Raw genomic sequence first — 18,086 nt, forward strand, 5'->3', positions numbered from 1 at the left:
TTGAATCTAGTAATCTTAATCAAGCGACTCTAATTGAGTTTTGATACTAAAATATGACAACCAACGTTGACATACCAACACATGGTAGGTTCAACCGAGCAATGCTCTAACACCATCCCTAATCCTTTCTCTCGTGTGACTGAAGCATCTCTTATACGACCATTCTTCTTGGTTAAGGAGAGGATTGTTCTTGATCAACCTCTCGCAACTCAAACTAAAAACAGTAGATATTATTTCTACCTCTTCCACCCATATTTAGGTATCTACATTTTGGCGACCATAGTGGAAGGTTGTCTTCTCATTCATAGTCGTAGCTAGCAATCATGGTCACTACTGAGGAGGATATAGAATCTTCAAACACCAACATTCATAGAAAAAACAGTGAACCATGTCCATAAAAAATCATTGTTAGCCCTTGAAAATTTCGGGTGAGAACCAAGATGAGCTTTTAAATACTCAACAAAATCCTTCAGAACTTATATCGATATTCTGATCATCTGAAGACACTTGCAGAACGACCAGTATGGTTAGGTAAAAAAAATATAGATCGATCACAATTTTACCAAAGAAGGCGTACTAAAACTTCTAGTATGGATATGAGTCATTTTGCAGTTAACCTTGCCGGCGAAGATGATGCTCACGACAAACGTGAGAGATAAAGGAGCAAGCAACCAACCGACCTCACCACTCTGACTGGCTAGATGACACTGGAAGCTCAAAGTTTCTGATGAATCATCATTCTGAAATTATTTTTGGTCAAGTGCCCCTTGACCCTGATCACATGGGACTCATGAAGTTTACTACAGTTTACTATTTTGTTCATAACTCCTTCATTCTTTATCCCACTAACCTCGTTTTTTTTTCTTCGGTGGAATCATATTGTTATCTCGATATGATAAAAGGAACAAACTTTCGATGAAGTTACCACAAATTCGTGACCTATAAAAAACATTGCAGATCCGCTCTACCGTCACAGATCACTATAATTATTCAATCGAGATACAACTTATCACTCTATGTGGAGAAGCTAAAGCCCTATATGGTCACAAACATAACACGATATAGTGTAAAAAGAGGCTTTAGCTTAAGGAGAAGCTCCATATTAATATCATCCTTATCCGAAGATGCGTCTCATAGTTATCACAAGACGAGATTCGAACCCCAGATTACCTGAATGAGATCCGAAACAACGTCATGTTCATGTATGCAACACCTGCTTTGTTCGAAAAAAATCAAACTTTTTATTAAACAGGATAATGATTCAAAAACGAATCTCTCAAACACGCATGCCATGAGCTACTTATCCAAACGACTTCTATCAGTTCCCGCAGTCAAAGCCTCTTCTCTCGAAAAAACCAGGTCGTCAGGATGCCCTGGTGTTAGAGTTAGACGTGTTGACCGAATGACGAGACGCGACACAACCACTTACACCTACCCCGGGTCAAGACACGACTCCCCCGCGTAAGAACGTACCTAGCGGATTTCTAGAGAACTCTCTCATCAATAAGGTTCAAAAAAACCGATTGTTCTTCTATCCCTAAAGTGTGTTCATTGCTTTTATAATCATATAAGTCTTTTAATACTCTCAAGTTGGTTGACCATCTCCCAGAAAAAGATAGAATTTTCTACTGAAGTTCACATGACTCCCTGTCAAAACACCTACCAAAGATGAAACAACAACTCTGTCTTGTCCACGAAGACGCATTATGTGAAGGCCTCCACATGACTCTCTACATATATTCACATAATGTCAATTGTTCTCCCTGGAGGCTCGGTCTTGAGCACTACAGGGGTCTTACTTAAACTGTCAAGTATCTATAATATTCGTAGGGGACTGACAAGAAACCGTGCATCATACATCTATGTGTTCAATGGAAGGCGACCCAAACATTCAACTCACAGATAATATACTTCAACACCATCAATAAAAGGTTTATATGGAAAGTAAAAAGATATAAAATACGAAATGTTACAAGATACAGAATTTCCACTGGAGGCACATGAGTAAGATTCAATACTCATGACCGAGCCTCAAACTCCCTGACCGGGCCTAAGATCTCATGACCGCGACTCAGCTATAACTCAACATAGCGTTTTGTTCTGTCAACACGCTTCATCCCTTGCGACTAAATCAGGACTGGAAAAAATGTTATCCACTGGGGACTGCCAAACAATCCCATAACTACAGAGACACCAAGATACTTCTACAAGTTAAAGACAAGAAGATCTAAATCAGAATAGTTTTATTAGTACAAGATATTTTAAGGTTTTATGATAGACACATTCTTTGTGTCTGATTTGATCTCATTTCTCTATTTTTTTTTAGTACATTATGGTGTTTTATGTTTGTGTAGGTGTTTTTGGAGAAATAAACTCTCCTGGAAAATTTGGCCCGAAACGTGATGTTTGCACCACACCATCCCCCTCCCCTTGGGGAATAAAATACTAAAGGCACCCAAAAAAATGTTAAGGACACCCCTTCAATTTCTAAAGGCACCCACATCTTTGATAAGTGGCACCCCTTCTTCTTCCTTTTGAAAACAATTTTTTACGGGAGTTTTGTATAATAAAAGAGAACATCATGTGCAATAAAAGAAAACATCATGCGTAATAAGAGTGAATATCTTTTCAATATTTGATTTATCTATTAACAGATAGTTAAGTTGAAGAATGAAATATTGTGAAGAATAAAATAAAAAATATTTTGAAGATATTTTCCATTAAAAAGAAAAAAAATTTGGAGTTATGGAAGAAGATTTGAGAAGATATTTGAGTAATGGGTTGGTGTATATAAATAGGGTGCTAATAGGAGGTCTTTCAGGAGGTAGGTAGAGGGGGAGAAAATGGAGAATTATTTTCCTTTTTTTTTTTTTTGCTATTTTGAAACCGAAACAATTTTTTGTAGCCTGTATTAATTGAATTAATAAAAGTGATGCTTCTAAATCCAAATATGTGTATGAGTTTCACTATGATGAGTAGTTGATTCCTCCATGACTAAGGAAAAAGGAGGAAGCCATTATTTCATGATTAAGGGGTAAATGTATTTAATATTACTATTAATCTATTGTTATTTTATTTGATGGTTCATGCTTAGGTTTAGTCTTTTGATGGTTTATGCTTACGATTTACAATAAATTTTTGAGAGTCTGATTATTTTGGCAAAGAAAAAATAGTCAATTTTATAGGCTAAAATTAAAGGGATTATTATATTTTGTAAACCATTTAAACATGATAAACGGTGGAATCTATAGCCTTAGTTGCCTTTAATATCCTTATCCTACTTCTCTAGTACCATTGTTTCGTAGCTTAAAATAAGCTATAGGTCTAAATCAAATATACTATCAAATGAATCAATAATATGAATCCTTCAAGTACAAAGTTACTCACTTTTAGAACAATCGTTGACTTCTATAATACTTAAAATTTTCAAAGGCTTCCTGACTTGATGCATATGAGTGGAAGATGTAATAGATTATATTTTGCCATATTTATAGGACCCAGAATATTCTCATTGAATAATAATAATAATATATATTGCCCCTTCTCCCTCAAGGAAGGAGAGGCGACAGTTTTACCATAATCTAAGATGGTATCACGATCCTAACACCGATCCTTCTTCTTCTTCTTCTCTAGAACACTAGACATCCATGGCAGGTGATAAAAAAACCTCTGCACCCAGCCTTTGCTGTCACCAACATAAAAACCCTAATCCCTATTCTTCTTGACATCAAAAAGGATGAATACTCTTCATGGGTTTTCCTCTTCGAACTACATCTTCAAGATCATGGTCTCCTATTCCTCATCAAAGGATCTGCACCTCCAATGGAGATTGACAACAGCACCTTGACGCAACTCGACGCCTTGTGCCGTCAATGGATGTTTTCTACAATGGCCAAGGACCTGATGCTCACGGTTCTGAAATCCGGTAAAACCGCTAAAGAACTTTGGGATCATCTACAAAAGCTTTTTCAAGATAACAAAGGTAATCGTGTTGCGACCCTTGAAAGTAAATTTGTCAATCTAAAGTTTGTTGATTGTGCTAGTATCGATGACTACTGTGACAAACTTAAGCCATTGTCGGATCGTTTGACTGATCTCGACTTTCCCATGAATGACAAACGGTTGGTTATCCAACTTGTCAATGGTCTTCCGGAGGAATACAACACTGTTGCATCCTTCATACAACAGTCTATGCCAACTTTTGATGTTGCTCGTTCCCAATTGCGCACCGAAGAGATTCGACGTGCCCAGCAAACCACCACGACGTCTTCAACTGCACTGGAAGCCACCGCCTCCTCCACCAACAGCTCCGGCCAGCGTAATCACCGTTCTGGACCTGGCAGGAGAAATCAGCGCCAAAACCAGAACTCTACAGACCCACCTCTCCTGCCGACACCGGCCCATTTCCGCCATCCCAGCAACCATCGAGGTCCAGCGACCCACGACCCATACCCAACTCCCTGGATGTCCTATTGGGCTCCACCTCCCTGCCCATACCCAACATTTCCCCACTGGAATCCCAACCTGCCTCTCCGTGGGCTATCTCCTGGTCGTGCACGCCAAGCCCAGCAGCGCCAACACTCTCCCGCTCTTGGACAAGCCCAAGCGTATGTTGTCCCTTCGACTGAAATGTTGCAACCATCGGACTTCTCTCAGGCCTACAGCTCAATGAGTCTGCAGTCGCCGGACGACATGTTCTATATGGACACTGGTGCGACCTCACATATTACTGCGAATCCAGGTACGTTACACACTGTTTTCAACACTAGCAATGTTAAATCCATCTTAGTTGGCAACGACAATTCTATCCCAGTTACGGCCAGTGGTACCCATTCTATAAATCTCTCTTCTCGAACACTCCACCTCAAAGATACTCTTGTTGTTCCTGATATAATCAAAAATCTTATTTCTATTCGTAAATTCACCACTGATAATCATGTGTCTGTTGAATTTGATCCATATGGTTTTTCTGTGAAGGATTTGAATTCGAGGACGATCCTTCTTCAATGTGATAGCACTGGGGATATTTATCCTCTCACATCTTCTGCCGTGCCATCTTCACATTCATCCTCATCTCCTCCACTGTCTCTTACCGTGTGCCCGGTTGACATCTGGCACAGCCGCCTCGGCCATCCTGGACAGGCTATTTTAGATAATTTACGTTCCAACTCTTTAATTCAATGTAATAAGAAACAGTCTACCAAACTTTGTCACTCTTGTCAAGTTAGTAAACATGTTCGTCTTCCTTTTCATGACTCAAATTCTATTACTTTCGCTCCTTTTGATATTATTCATAGTGATTTATGGACTTGTCCTTCACATGTTGAGACCGGTTTTCGCTATTATCTCATCCTGTTGGATGATTTTTCTAATTACCTATGGGTGTATCCTCTGAGACTCAAATCTCAAGTCTATTCCAAATTTTTAGAATTTCATTCCTTTGTCAAAACCCAATTTGAGCGAGACATAAAATGTTTTCAGTCAGACATGGGTCGTGAATTTGATAATTCCTCTTTTCACAATTTCTCTCAAACTTCGGGTTTAGTCTTTCGTTTCTCTTGCCCTCACACTTTGTCTCAAAATGGCAAGGCGGAGCGTATGATTCGTCGTATCAATGACATCACTCGCACCCTCATGTCTCATGCTTCCATTCCATATAAATATTGGGCCGACTCTCTTCATATGGCCGTCTATCTACATAACATTCTTCCCTCCACTGTCCTCAATTTCACCTCTCTTGTGTCAATTATTTACCAACGTCAACCAAACTATGATCACCTACGTACGTTTGGTTGTGTATGCTACCCTAATCTTTCCGCTACCACCCCACACAAACTTTCCCCTCGCTCCACTAAATGTGTCTTTCTTGGTTTTCCCCCTCATCATCGTGGCTATCGTTGTCTCGACCTAGCCACTAACATAATCATTTTATCTCGCCATGTAACGTTTGATGAAAACGTTTTCCCCTTCCATATCTCTTTCCATTGTGACTCTCCCAATCAAGACCACTCCAACCAATCCATTTCTCCCCTGTTTCAAATCCCTCTAGCCTACCCATCCACTAATACTTAACCACCTGCATCTCATGTTTCCCATCAACCATATACCCCACCTCATCGCCGTTATCGGCTTCCTCTTTCCGCTGCATCTCCTCTCCCCTTCCGTCTCCATTCACCTGCTCCCGTTTCACCCAGTCCTGTCACGGACGTCAACTCCCTACCCCTCTCCACTGACCGGAATTCACCAGCACATTCTTCTAATCCTTCATGTACTCCTCCAACTGCCGAGTCTCCCACAACGTCATCATCCTATCCACCTTCTACAACTTTCCCCCTACAGTCTATAGCCCCTACCACTGTCCCTCCACGGTCTGTCGCTCCTTCTCCTCCCGGCAGCTCCACTGTCATTCCTTCCCGCCTGGCAACTCGGGCTTCCCACGGAATTTTCCGTCCATCTCACCGGTTGAACCTTGAGGGAGAAGGGGCAATATATATTATTATTATTATTCAATGAGAATATTCTGGGTCCTATAAATATGGAAAAATATAATCTATTACACCCCTTAGTCTTAGTGGGAGAGGAACAAACGCTTAGACTAGTACGAAAACGAATAAATAATTGTCTAGGAAGACCCTTTGTAAAAATATCAACATACTGATTTTCAGATGGAATGTGCAACACTCGAATGTCTCCAATACGTACGCTTTCACGAACAAAATGAATGTCAATTTCCACATGTTTTGTGCGTTGATGTTGAACATGATCACCAGACATGTAGACAACACTCACATTGTCACAATACACGATAGTAGCACGTCGTAGTGGTATATGTAGCTCAAGAAGTAAATTCCGGAGCCAAGTTGTCTCGGCCACAGCATTGGCCACGCCCCGATATTCAGCTTCAGCACTAGAGCGAGAGACAGTTGCCTGACGTTTAGAAGACCAAGAAACAAGGTTGTCACCCAGAAAGATGCAGAAACCAGAGGTTGATCGCCGTGAATCAGGATAGCCCGCCCAATCAGCATCGGAGTATGCATGGATGCCAGAAATGGTGGATACAGATAAAAACAACCCATGATTGATAGTGCCCTGGAGGTACCGAAGTATACGCCGAAGCGCCTGCATGTGAGGTTCTCTAGGGTCGTGCATGAATAAACATACCTGTTGAACCGCGTAAGATATATCCGGTCGAGTAAAAGTAAGATACTGTAATGCCCCGGCCAAACTTCGGTATAAGGTAGGATCCTTAAGAGATGGTCCAGAGGTAGCGCTAAGCTTGGAGTTGGTGTCGACCGGAGTGGCTACTGGGTTGCAGGAAGTCATGGAAGCACGAGAAATGATGTCCTTCGTATAGAGTGACTGAGATAAAAACAGCCCGGAAGATGACCGAGTAGCAGTAATGCCCAAAAAATGATGTAATGAGCCAAGATCAGTCATACAGAACTCTCGTTTCATCATGTCAATAAAACGGGTGAGAAGAACATCAGTGGAGGCAGTGAGTATGATATCATCAACATACAATAATAAGTAGGCAGTGTCCTGTCCTGACCAATATATAAATAAAGATGGATCACATACACTACCCTGGAAACCACAACTGATGATGAAAGTCGCAAACCATTGAAACCACGCCCGAGGCGCCTGTTTGAGACCATATAGAGATCTACGTAGTCGACAGACATGATATGGACGGGTAGGATCAGCAAACCCGGAGGTTGATGCATATAAAATTTCTCAGCTAAGTCCCCATGGAGAAAAGCATTCTTGACGTCCAATTGGTGAATGGGCCAAGATCTGGAGGTGGAAATGGTGAGAACTGTGCGAATAGTGGCGGGCTTGACGACCGGACTGAACGTCTCAAAGCAATCAACTCCAATTTGCTGTGATTTACCGTTGGCGACAAGACGGGCTTTGTGACATTGTAATGATCCATCTGCATGAAACTTGTGTCGAAAAAGCCACATGGAGCGAATAACATGAGCACCAGGAGGTCTTGGCACTAGATCCCAAGTGTTAGTTTTCAACATTGCAATGTATTCATCTAGCATGGCTTTCTTCCAGTTTGGGTCCCGAAGGGCATATAGATGAGACTTGGGAAGACGGGAGATTTTGTGTTGGGTTTGAACATGAAGGTTCAACCGGTGAGACGGACGGAAAATTCTGTGGGAAGCCCGAGTTGCCGGGAGGGAAGGAATGGCAGTGGAGCTTCCGGGAGGAAAAGGAGCGACAGACTGTGGAGGGACAGTGGTAGGGGCTATAGACTGTAGGGGGACAGTTGTAAATGTGGATAGGATGATGACGTTGTTGGAGACTCGGTAGTTGGAGGAGTACAGGAAGGAGTAGAAGAATGTGCTGGTGAATTCCGGTCAGTGGAGAGGGGTAGGGAGTTGACGTCCGTGACAGGACTGGGTGAACCGGGAGCAGGTGAATGGAGACGGAAGGGGAGAGGAGATGCAGCGGAAAGAGGAAGCCGATAACGGCGATGAGGTGGGGTATATGGTTGATGGGAAACAGCCTGTCGCTCCTTCTCCTCCCGGAATCTCCACTTCCATTCCTTCCCGCCCGACAACTCGGGCTTCCCACGGAATTTTCCGTCCATCTCAACGGTTGAACCTTCATGTTCAAACCCAACACAAAATCTCCCGTCTTCCCAAGTCTCATCTATATGCCCTTCGGGACCCAAACTGGAAGAAAGCCATGCTAGATGAATACATTGCAATGTTGAAAACTAACACTTGGGATCTAGTGCCAAGACCTCCTGGTGCTCATGTTATTCGCTCCATGTGGCTAGCAATCATGGTCACTACCGAGGAGGATATAGAATCTTCAAACACCAACATTCATAGCAAAAACAGTGAACCAAGTCCATAAAAAATCATTGTTAGCCCTTGAAAATGCCGGGTGAGAACCAAGATGAGCTTTGAAATACTCAACAAAATCCTTCAGAACTTATATCGATCTTCTGATCATCTGAAGACACTTGCAGAACGACCAGTGTGGTTAGGTAAAAAAAATCTAGATCGATCACAATTTTACCAAAGAAGGCGTACTAAAACTTCTAGTATGGATATGAGTCATTTTGCAGTTAACCTTGCCGGCGAAGATGATGCTCACGACAAACGTGAGAGATAAAGGAGCAAGCAACCAACCGACCTCACCACTCTGACTGGCCAGATGACACTGGAAGCTCAAAGTTTCTGATGAATCATCATTCTGAAATCATTTTTGGTCAAGTGCCCCTTGACCCTGATCACATGGGACTCATGAACTTTACTACAGTTTACTATTTTGTTCATAACTCCTTCATTCTTTATCCCACTAACCTCGTTTTTTTTTCTTCGGTGGAATCATATTGTTATCTCGATATGATAAAAGGAACAAACTTTCGATGAAGTTACCACAAATTCGTGACCTATAAAAAACATTGCAGATCCGCTCTACCGTCATTGCAGATCCGCTCTACCGTCACAGATCACTATAATTATTCAATCGAGATACAACTTATCACTCTATGTGGAGAAGCTAAAGCCCTATATGGTCACAAACATAACACGATATAGTGTAAAAAGAGGCTTTAGCTTAAGGAGAAGCTCCATATTAATATCATCCTTATCCGAAGATGCGTCTCATAGTTATCACAAGACGAGATTCGAACCCAGATTACCTGAATGAGATCCGAAACAACGTCATGTTCATGTATGCAACACCTGCTTTGTTCGAAAAAAATCAAACTTTTTATTAAACAGGATAATGATTCAAAAACGAATCTCTCAAACACGCATGCCATGAGCTACTTATTCAAACGACTTCTATCAGTTCCCGCAGTTAAAGCCTCTTCTCTCGAAAAAACCAGGTCGTCAGGATGCCCTGGTGTTAGAGTTAGACGTGTTGACCGAATGACGAGACGCGACACAACCACTTACACCTACCCGGGGTCAAGACACGACTCCCCCACGTGAGAACGTACGGAAAAATAGATATTATTTTTGCCTTCTTTCTTCATGAAAACGTATTTTGTTAGGTGCAAAACATGAAGAATCTTCGAATATAAAATGAGAAAAACTACCATAAATATCCAAGACACATCTCTTTCATCGAAATATTATGAGAACATCTTATTAGATTATGGACGGAAAAACAATATCTATTTTGAGAGTAATAATCATGTCAATAGCCCATTTATTTGGACATTTCACCATGCATGAGTTTTTAATAATCACCTGTTTCTTTTGAAAGAGACTCTTCATTCCAAAATTAAAATGGTGAGCGATATTTCACTCCACGATTTGTGTCGGTCATTATTTTTCTTCTCCTAACATCATCAAGTTTCCCAAAACTAAGAATTTTCTTAATTTTCATGCCCAACGCGTTTTAATTTCTTTCTGTTAGTCATACAGTTCAAATTCTAAAGGGATATATTTCTTTTAAAAAAAATAAAGAGATGCATTCAGCTGAACGGGTTTTGAATTCATTCTACGATTTCCAATCTTCTCACTAAATTAATTCAATCCCTTTTTCCGAGTCATCCATACGAAATCATATTTTTATAGTATTTTTAATGGTGTTGCTAATGGTTCCAAAACCATGAAGGAGGCCTTGACGCGCACCAAATGTCTCCATATGACTATGGTAAGTCAGTAAACCTTTTTATTTTCTGTTGTTTATAGAGAAAATTTTAGACAAAATTTTGATTCTTTAGGGTGTAGATGGTTTTGTGATGATTTAAATAAAATAAAATAATAGGCTTGTTATCGCTTGTTTTTTTGTTTTGTTTGGTTCACATTTACGGGGGTTTACTCAATAAATACTTTTCTAGATTTGTATAGATTCAAAAAGAGTCACGAAAAATAACAATTTTTGGAGAGTTCTACAAAGTTGGAAAAATACTTGCAGAGTTCTGTAGAGTTAGCCTAATTCTTGTAGAGATTTGTAGAGTTCTAAAACGTTATGAAAACAAGATTTCTAGAGAATTGTATAACAACCAAGCATGACAAATCTAGATATTTGTAGAATTCTATAAAATTTATCCTATCAAAAACAATTCTTGAAAAACGTTGATTGCAAATTACATTGAACAACAATCATAATCTATACACTTTAGCCATTAACGGAAATTTTCATTTCAACAAATAACAAAACCAAAAAAGTTTGATCGTATCATATGTATGTATCATATATATTTTGTTTATATATATAAAAATATATATCGCATTTAGGATATAATTAAAAAATAGCGAGAGAGAAATGGATCTAGAGTATACGTGTAAGCGCTTGCATCAACTTGACATAAAAATAAATAAAATCAAAAAATATAAAAGATAATAATGAAGTTTTAAATTTTTGTAGAAGTCTCCCAAAATTTTTTATTGAGTAAACCCCTGTTAAGCCAAAATAAACAATTATTTTTGCTGATTTTCGGGTTTACTTATCTTGTTGATGAAGTTTTAAAAAAGATAAAAAAAAAATTATGCACAATTCGTTAATATGTTGGAGTTTAATATTATTTAAATTATTGTTTTTATATCATTGTTGTAGTTTAATAGATAACGTCTTTGAGATTAATTTTTTTTTTGTAGGATTTAAAAGTTTTTTTTTAGCATGTGGAAAAAGATAATGCTGGTGCTACTCAGTATGTACTAATATTAATGTTGATTAGTATTAAGTGATAAATTATATGAACAATGAGATACTTAATTGACTAAACAACTTGATATTTTAGAGATGGTTAACTTGTACACATACTAATTGAAACTTGCTTTTTGTTGCAGGAGACAAGACAACAAAGAAGAAAACACTGAACCTAGAGCCGGTGGAGAAAAAAACACTGAACCTGGAGCCGATGGAGAACAAAACACTGAAGCCGGTGGAGAACAAAACACTGAAGCTAGAGCAGGTGGAACACAAAACATTGAAGCCGTTTCTACCAGGTAGTACTAGTATTACCGTTAAGTGAGAACTCGTATAATACAAACATAGTGGCAAATCATGTCGATCTAACAATCTTGGATTGTGGTTCTTTTGTGACAGGTTTACGGTACCTCAGTGGAAGGCACAAGATTGGATAGATTCATTTACAGTATTGCAAATATCTTCTGCTAATGGAGCTTTTGGCACCACACTTACCTTCGTGGAGCTAGCGGAGCTTTTGGCACCACACTTACCTTCGTCGGTTTTGGTCTTTTTGGCACTAAACCTCCTAGTGACTCCAATATATGTGATGGGGGGACTGGACTGTCCGTGAAGGTAATCTCCTATGCTATTGCTGCTCTTATTTTTTTTCTGGGTTTCCTAATTTTTGGCGATTGCAACTACAATTGGTGTTCGGGGATGGAACCAAGAGGATTTGAGGGAAATAAAGACTAAGCTAAAACGCTCTTTCTTAATAAGTGCCATGGTTCTAATGCTTGCGGTTGTCTTTATGGGTCTTTCTACGTTCTACTTTGTGCAAGTTCGGTTGGGGGCTTGGGTTTGTACATCATTAGGGGTTCGTTTTTTACTTATGTTCATAAGGTTAGGCGTGGCTTTCATTGATATCGTTCTTATTAGGAGCACTTACTACGTTCTTATAGCTTAGGCGCCTCTCTTCAGACAACTTCATATTTATCAAATTGGGTTGTAAGCTTAAACCTTTTGCATTTTTAGCAGTTAAAGATTTTTCTGTATTAAGAATTTCTTTTTGTGTGTGTTTCCTGTAATTGCATCAATTATCAAAAGACAAATAGTTACCATTGCTAAACAGTTAAATAAGGATCTTCTTCGGGTTTCTTTTGCGAATCATAAAGCATTTTCATCAGTTAAATAGAAGCAACCACTGTTGGTGTTTGAAGAGACAAGAGATAGATTGTGTTTATTGTTCCTTCATCAAGTATCGGTAAGAGGAATTCACGGTATTGTGGACAAACCTAGCGCTAATATGGAACGTGGAGAAACATCAAAACCCAATCCAAGGTATGAATGACTATTTTTTTCTCTCTTTGTTTAGTGAATTTTTTTCTTCTTTTGATTCCACTTCTCGAAAAAAAATGGGGTATAATTTAAGGAGATTAAGGGAAAGGTATGATCTACGGAGCGTATATCAGTGATGAAATGGCTTCAAAACAAACTCAGAGACTTCTTTTGTCTTTATTTCCGTTGTTCCCTCTACCAGAATTCTCAAAATGCCTTTCCAAATTTTAACCTTTTTAGATTAAAAAATAATAAAGTTCCAAACTGGAAAGTATATGAATAATTAGATACTCATAAACATGATAAATAAATCGATATTGAAAGTATTGAAGAGATGCACACCAATAAAATTAAAATCAATATTGTTTTTTGCAGACCAAGGGGACCAGAGAATGAAGAAGTAATGGTGAGAAAAATGGATGAACAAATGAGAGCACGATCGGAAACACACCCTATGAATATATATAAAGTTTGTTCCAAAAATATATTATGAATATAATATGTGTATCACAAATAACGTAAAATAAATCTTTTTTATTGTTAAATATTGTATACCATTGATTCATATAATATCTTTATTTTCTTTGGAAGTTCAAACAACAAATTTGTCAGTTTTAAAGTTATGTCTTTTATTTTAGCTAACAGAGTAAACAACTCTCTTGCGGCTAACATTTCAGTTTTAAGTAACAAATCCATAATTAGGAATAGATGGAAAAATGAATAACTAAATAATCTGATCAACCATTTCCGTACGAGAAATGAAAAATACACAAAAGTCATATGTATGATCCGATGTAGGTGCAAAAGCCATGTGGTCCCAGACTCCCATGTATTAATCACCTTTATATCAAATTATCAAATGTCAAAACTTTCACGCATTTTAGCCGTATGTGTTATCTAATGATATTAAATATGAATCGAACTACGGTTGCACATATTCCGGTACGGACCGGTTCTCTTATGGAACCGGTGTCTGTACTTGGTGTTGACCGGTACCTCTTTTTGAGTACCGGTACCTATACTTGTACCTGGTGTTGTACCTGTACCGCCGGTACCGGTCAGGTACAAGACCGGTACCGGTTTTTTTACCCGGAAAAAGTTACAAATTAATACTAAGTATAAGTTATACAACATTTCCATATGATCAATGTATCCAAAATAAGTTCAGGTTGCATACATACTTAAGTTCAACATTTCCATAACTTCAAAACAACAATCCAAAATAAGTTCAGTTTGCTAAAAAGTAAAAAACAACATTTCCACAACCATAAGTCTGTCTACGGCAAGTCGACAAGAAATGAAATGTGATCATTGCAAACGAAAATGGATGGTTGCGAAGCCTGCACTTGCAATTTGCAATCCTAACCTGCATTCGTTTCCATAAATTACATAGTAGTAATGAGAATTTGATATAGAAATAAATCCAAATTATGTTTCAACAAGGACAACAAGAAAGATAAAGAAAGTTACCAACCTTCCATTTCTTAGCAAGGAGCCAAGGAGCCAAGAAATAAACTCAAGCTTTTAGGAAATTCTCAATTATGACTGCAACAGGAAAAAAAAAATAAACAAGAAGAAATAATTAAACTTCAGTCAATACAATAAAAGTAATTACTATTAAAGAAAACAAAAAAGAAGAAAAACCTAAATAAGTACCTGCCGCATCTTCACCATCATCATCAGGTACATAATCACATAGAAGATCAAGAGCAATGGATTTTTGTAAATAGCTTTGTGTACAGAGCAATACCTCAACTGTCTTTGTAGACATAGAAGCTCTCCATGGAGTAAGCACGCGCTTCCCGGTGCTAAAAGATGATTCAGAGGATACTGAAGACACATGCAAGGATAATATATCTCTTGCAATGTAGGACAGTACCTTATACATGTTTGCATTAGCCTGCCACCAAGCCAATATGTCAAAGTCATCATCTTGATCTACTTCACGCATTTTTCCATCCATCATCACATCTGTCAAGTACCTATCTAACTCCGTTGTTCTTGCTTCTTCAACACAACTTGGGTTGTCCCAATGCTGTCTCTTCCTTGATTGAATTCTTGATTTCAACCCTTGAGATGGCGTGCTAACTGAACTGGCAACTACCGAAGCAACACTAGATGACCCTTCCTCATGAGTTGAATACACTGAACTATAATCATCAAAGAGTTCCTGAAATTCTAATTTCACCTTTCTCATGATTCTTTGAACCTCCCACAAATTGTTCTCAAACAAACAGTTAAGAGTAAATTCTAGCTCCTTTAGTTTCTCTCTTGGATCCAACAATTGAGCAAAAAACATAACAGGATTCATTTTCTCGTACACACCCCAATACTTATTGTACTTGGCAAACATAAGACGAGACATACGTGCAATAAATGGATCTGATGCTACATTTTCTCTAAATTCAATTAATTGTTCATGGATGAATACCAACTCCATTAAGAAAGAATGAGTAGTGACTTGTGTAGAAGCAGAAAAATTGACAGTTGCATCGAAGAATACCTTTAAACACTTCACAAGACCTCTAGCATAAGCCCAATCTTCTGCATAAGGAGCATGAGTCTTTACTTTCTTTTTCTTATAATAGAACTATCCCTGTGTAAAATCTAACACAATTTCTAAAACTTCAGAAATTACACTATACGCTCCTTCTCAGCGTCAGTGTACTAATCTAGTTCTTAACATAATCAGTTAATCACTTGTTTCCTTCATTCTCCAATGTCAAACTCTTAACACACCACTCTCAAATCCACCCAAGATTCTTTACCCTTTTATAAAATTTTCTTGATATTTCAAATTCTATAAACCCATAATACAAGCATTAACCTAACAAAATTGAGCAATTTTTATCAAATAAATGACATCCCATAAGAATTCAAGCATAAAAGAGCAATTTTTATCAAATAACAACTACAATTGCAACTCACTGTATTTATAGCTATAAAAGAGCAATCTTTATCTTCCATGTAATTCTAACCCAACACACACAGCAGTGTCAATTTATGGCACTGAACATTTATCTTTGATTGAAATAAAATCAAATCACAGAGGAAGAATAGAAAGAACGATTTACCTTCACTTCTTCACGCTACTGAAAATATAGATCAAATCACAATTATGTAAACAAGTAAAAACCCTAAATCAATCTAAAATCAAACCCTAAATCAATATACAATCAAACAATTCGAACCCTAAGGAGAAGAATAGACCTGATAGAGATGGTGATACACTGATAGTGATTTTCAATCTAAATGATTCAAACCCTAAGAGAAGATCAGAAAAATCCAGCCCGCAGCCTGTCGCCTTCGCTGAGAAGAAGAAATGAAGAATGCTTCTTCTGTTTTCATTTTCTCGACATCCTATGTCTTGGACGGCTAGGATTAAAACCCTATACAGATCTTGACGGCTAATAATAATCGGTACAGATGGTCCGGTTCAAGTCCGGTTCTCCCCAAGAACCGGTGTCTGTACCGGTCTAGTCCGGTTCTCAAATTTCAGAACCGGTGTTTGTCCCAGTAAAGCCGGTTCCGGTTCGGTACCGGTCCGGTATCACCGGTTCTACTCCGGTCCAGTTCGTTTAGACCGGTTCTTGTGAAGCCCTACATGGAACCAAACACTGAATTTTTTTTTTTTTTTTGATAAGCAACATAAAAACACAAAACTAACTATGTAGTCTCACATTTCTTACATGATCTCTTCCTCTTCGATTATCACTAAGAAGACGAGTAATGACATTAGGAGGATGAGAAAATGCTTATTTTTGTTGAATGGATAGAGATCGTTTTACTTCTGTAAATGATTTATGTTTATTAACTTCAAAATGGAATGACCAGTCCTTTGACACTTGTAGAAAGCAAGATGCTCCTTGATTCATGAGAATTTACAAAGGAAGAAGCAAACATGGTAAAAATGATTCAGTATTTATGTGATGACCCTATGCAGTCCTTAACCAATATACGGAGTTAGCTTATTATGTGGGATTACCAATTGAGCCTTATACCAAGCTTAGATTTGGTTTGATGCATCATTAAAAAAGATTGGTTATGAAAGATTAGGTCCGATTTAATTTGGGTGATGTTGCAAGTACATATCATGGAACTAAGTGATGCCCAAATTAATAAAGCCCTTTGATGCAGGGTAAACTAAAAATTTGGAATTATTATTCGAAACAGTCAAACGGGCAAAACAAATCGATAGTCACCGGAAGCTATTTGATAACAACAACGGTGTATGAATATAATGCACAAGGGTCCCAAATTAATGCTGAAAACGATATCAAGAGTATAAAGCACAGTTTCGCTAAGTTAGCCTGTGTAAGTGGTGGTCCAGATTTGTCCTCACAAGAGATAAATCTGCGGATGTAATCGTTTGTCATAAGTGATGGTTGTGATTGAGATTAGAAATGCATCTGACGGACAAAATTTATCATGTCATTAATGTTCCATAATTATTCATAATAAATACTGTATTAATTTTCCATGATAATATTTTATTAAATATAAAATTAAAAATGATAATATATAAATGTTTTACTAATTATGATAATAAATATATTTTTATTAGCTAATAGTTAGGATTAGTTTGGTATTGCTGCGAGCTTTACAAAAGTGTTTTTCCTATGAACGTTACTGTGCGTGCTATGTAAAAAAAAGAAATTGAATGGTTGTCGATGTACTTTACTGTGACAAGCTCTATTATATAAAGAAATTGAATAGTTGCTAATTATAAACTAAAGCTAAAACTATTTTAAAAGCGATCAAATTGTGCCTGGGAAAATATCAGGTTCAATTATAGTTAATGAGAAAATGACAAAAGAAGATATATCTCTAAATTGTTTATCTATTTTATTGTGCTTAAAATAAGTAAATTTTTTTACTATTAGAGTACATATATGTAATATTAAATTTACTGATTAGTATTATTAGTAAAAAGTATTATTTTTATTAACCACTTTTAAAAGAACAATAATTGCTTAATATTTATTATTGCTAAATTAAAGTACATTTCAGTGATACTGCATAACATAAAATGTAGTTAGAAAATAAAAAATAATTAAATTTAAAGAATAAGAATAGCGAATAGAAATCGGTGATATACGGATTCAAAGATAATTTTTGTCAGTTATTAAAAAAGATGGAAT

At 37.7% G+C, this 18,086-nt stretch overlaps 1 protein-coding gene across 1 annotated transcript; it reads right to left on the reverse strand.

Annotated features, from left to right (window-relative positions):
• Positions 1-6,061: 6,061 nt before the first annotated feature.
• LOC113294458 (uncharacterized mitochondrial protein AtMg00810-like) lies at positions 6,062-8,048 on the reverse strand. Its single transcript, XM_026542850.1, has 3 exons — positions 7,892-8,048; positions 6,589-7,544; positions 6,062-6,175 (listed from the first exon to the last, which is right to left on the reverse strand). Exons 1-3 carry the CDS (start codon positions 8,046-8,048, stop codon positions 6,062-6,064), a joined length of 1,227 nt encoding a protein of 408 aa, XP_026398635.1.
• Between the last annotated feature and the right edge of the window lie 10,038 nt (positions 8,049-18,086).

Source organism: Papaver somniferum, chromosome 7 (genome assembly GCF_003573695.1).
Source record: "Papaver somniferum cultivar HN1 chromosome 7, ASM357369v1, whole genome shotgun sequence".
NCBI lineage: Eukaryota > Viridiplantae > Streptophyta > Magnoliopsida > Ranunculales > Papaveraceae > Papaver > Papaver somniferum.

Bases quoted from the DNA above. Each gene is read 5' to 3' on its own strand.
- LOC113294458 (XM_026542850.1), bottom strand. From the start codon at position 8,048: ATGCTAGATGAATACATTGCAATGTTGAAAACTAACACTTGGGATCTA. The intron at 7,545-7,891 runs GTAAATCACAGC...TATATTGGTCAG, and splicing joins AGCCCGTCTTGTCGCCAACG to GACAGGACACTGCCTACTTA. The intron at 6,176-6,588 runs GTTTGTTCCTCT...AAACGGGAGCAG, and splicing joins GTTTTCGTACTAGTCTAAGC to GTGAATGGAGACGGAAGGGG.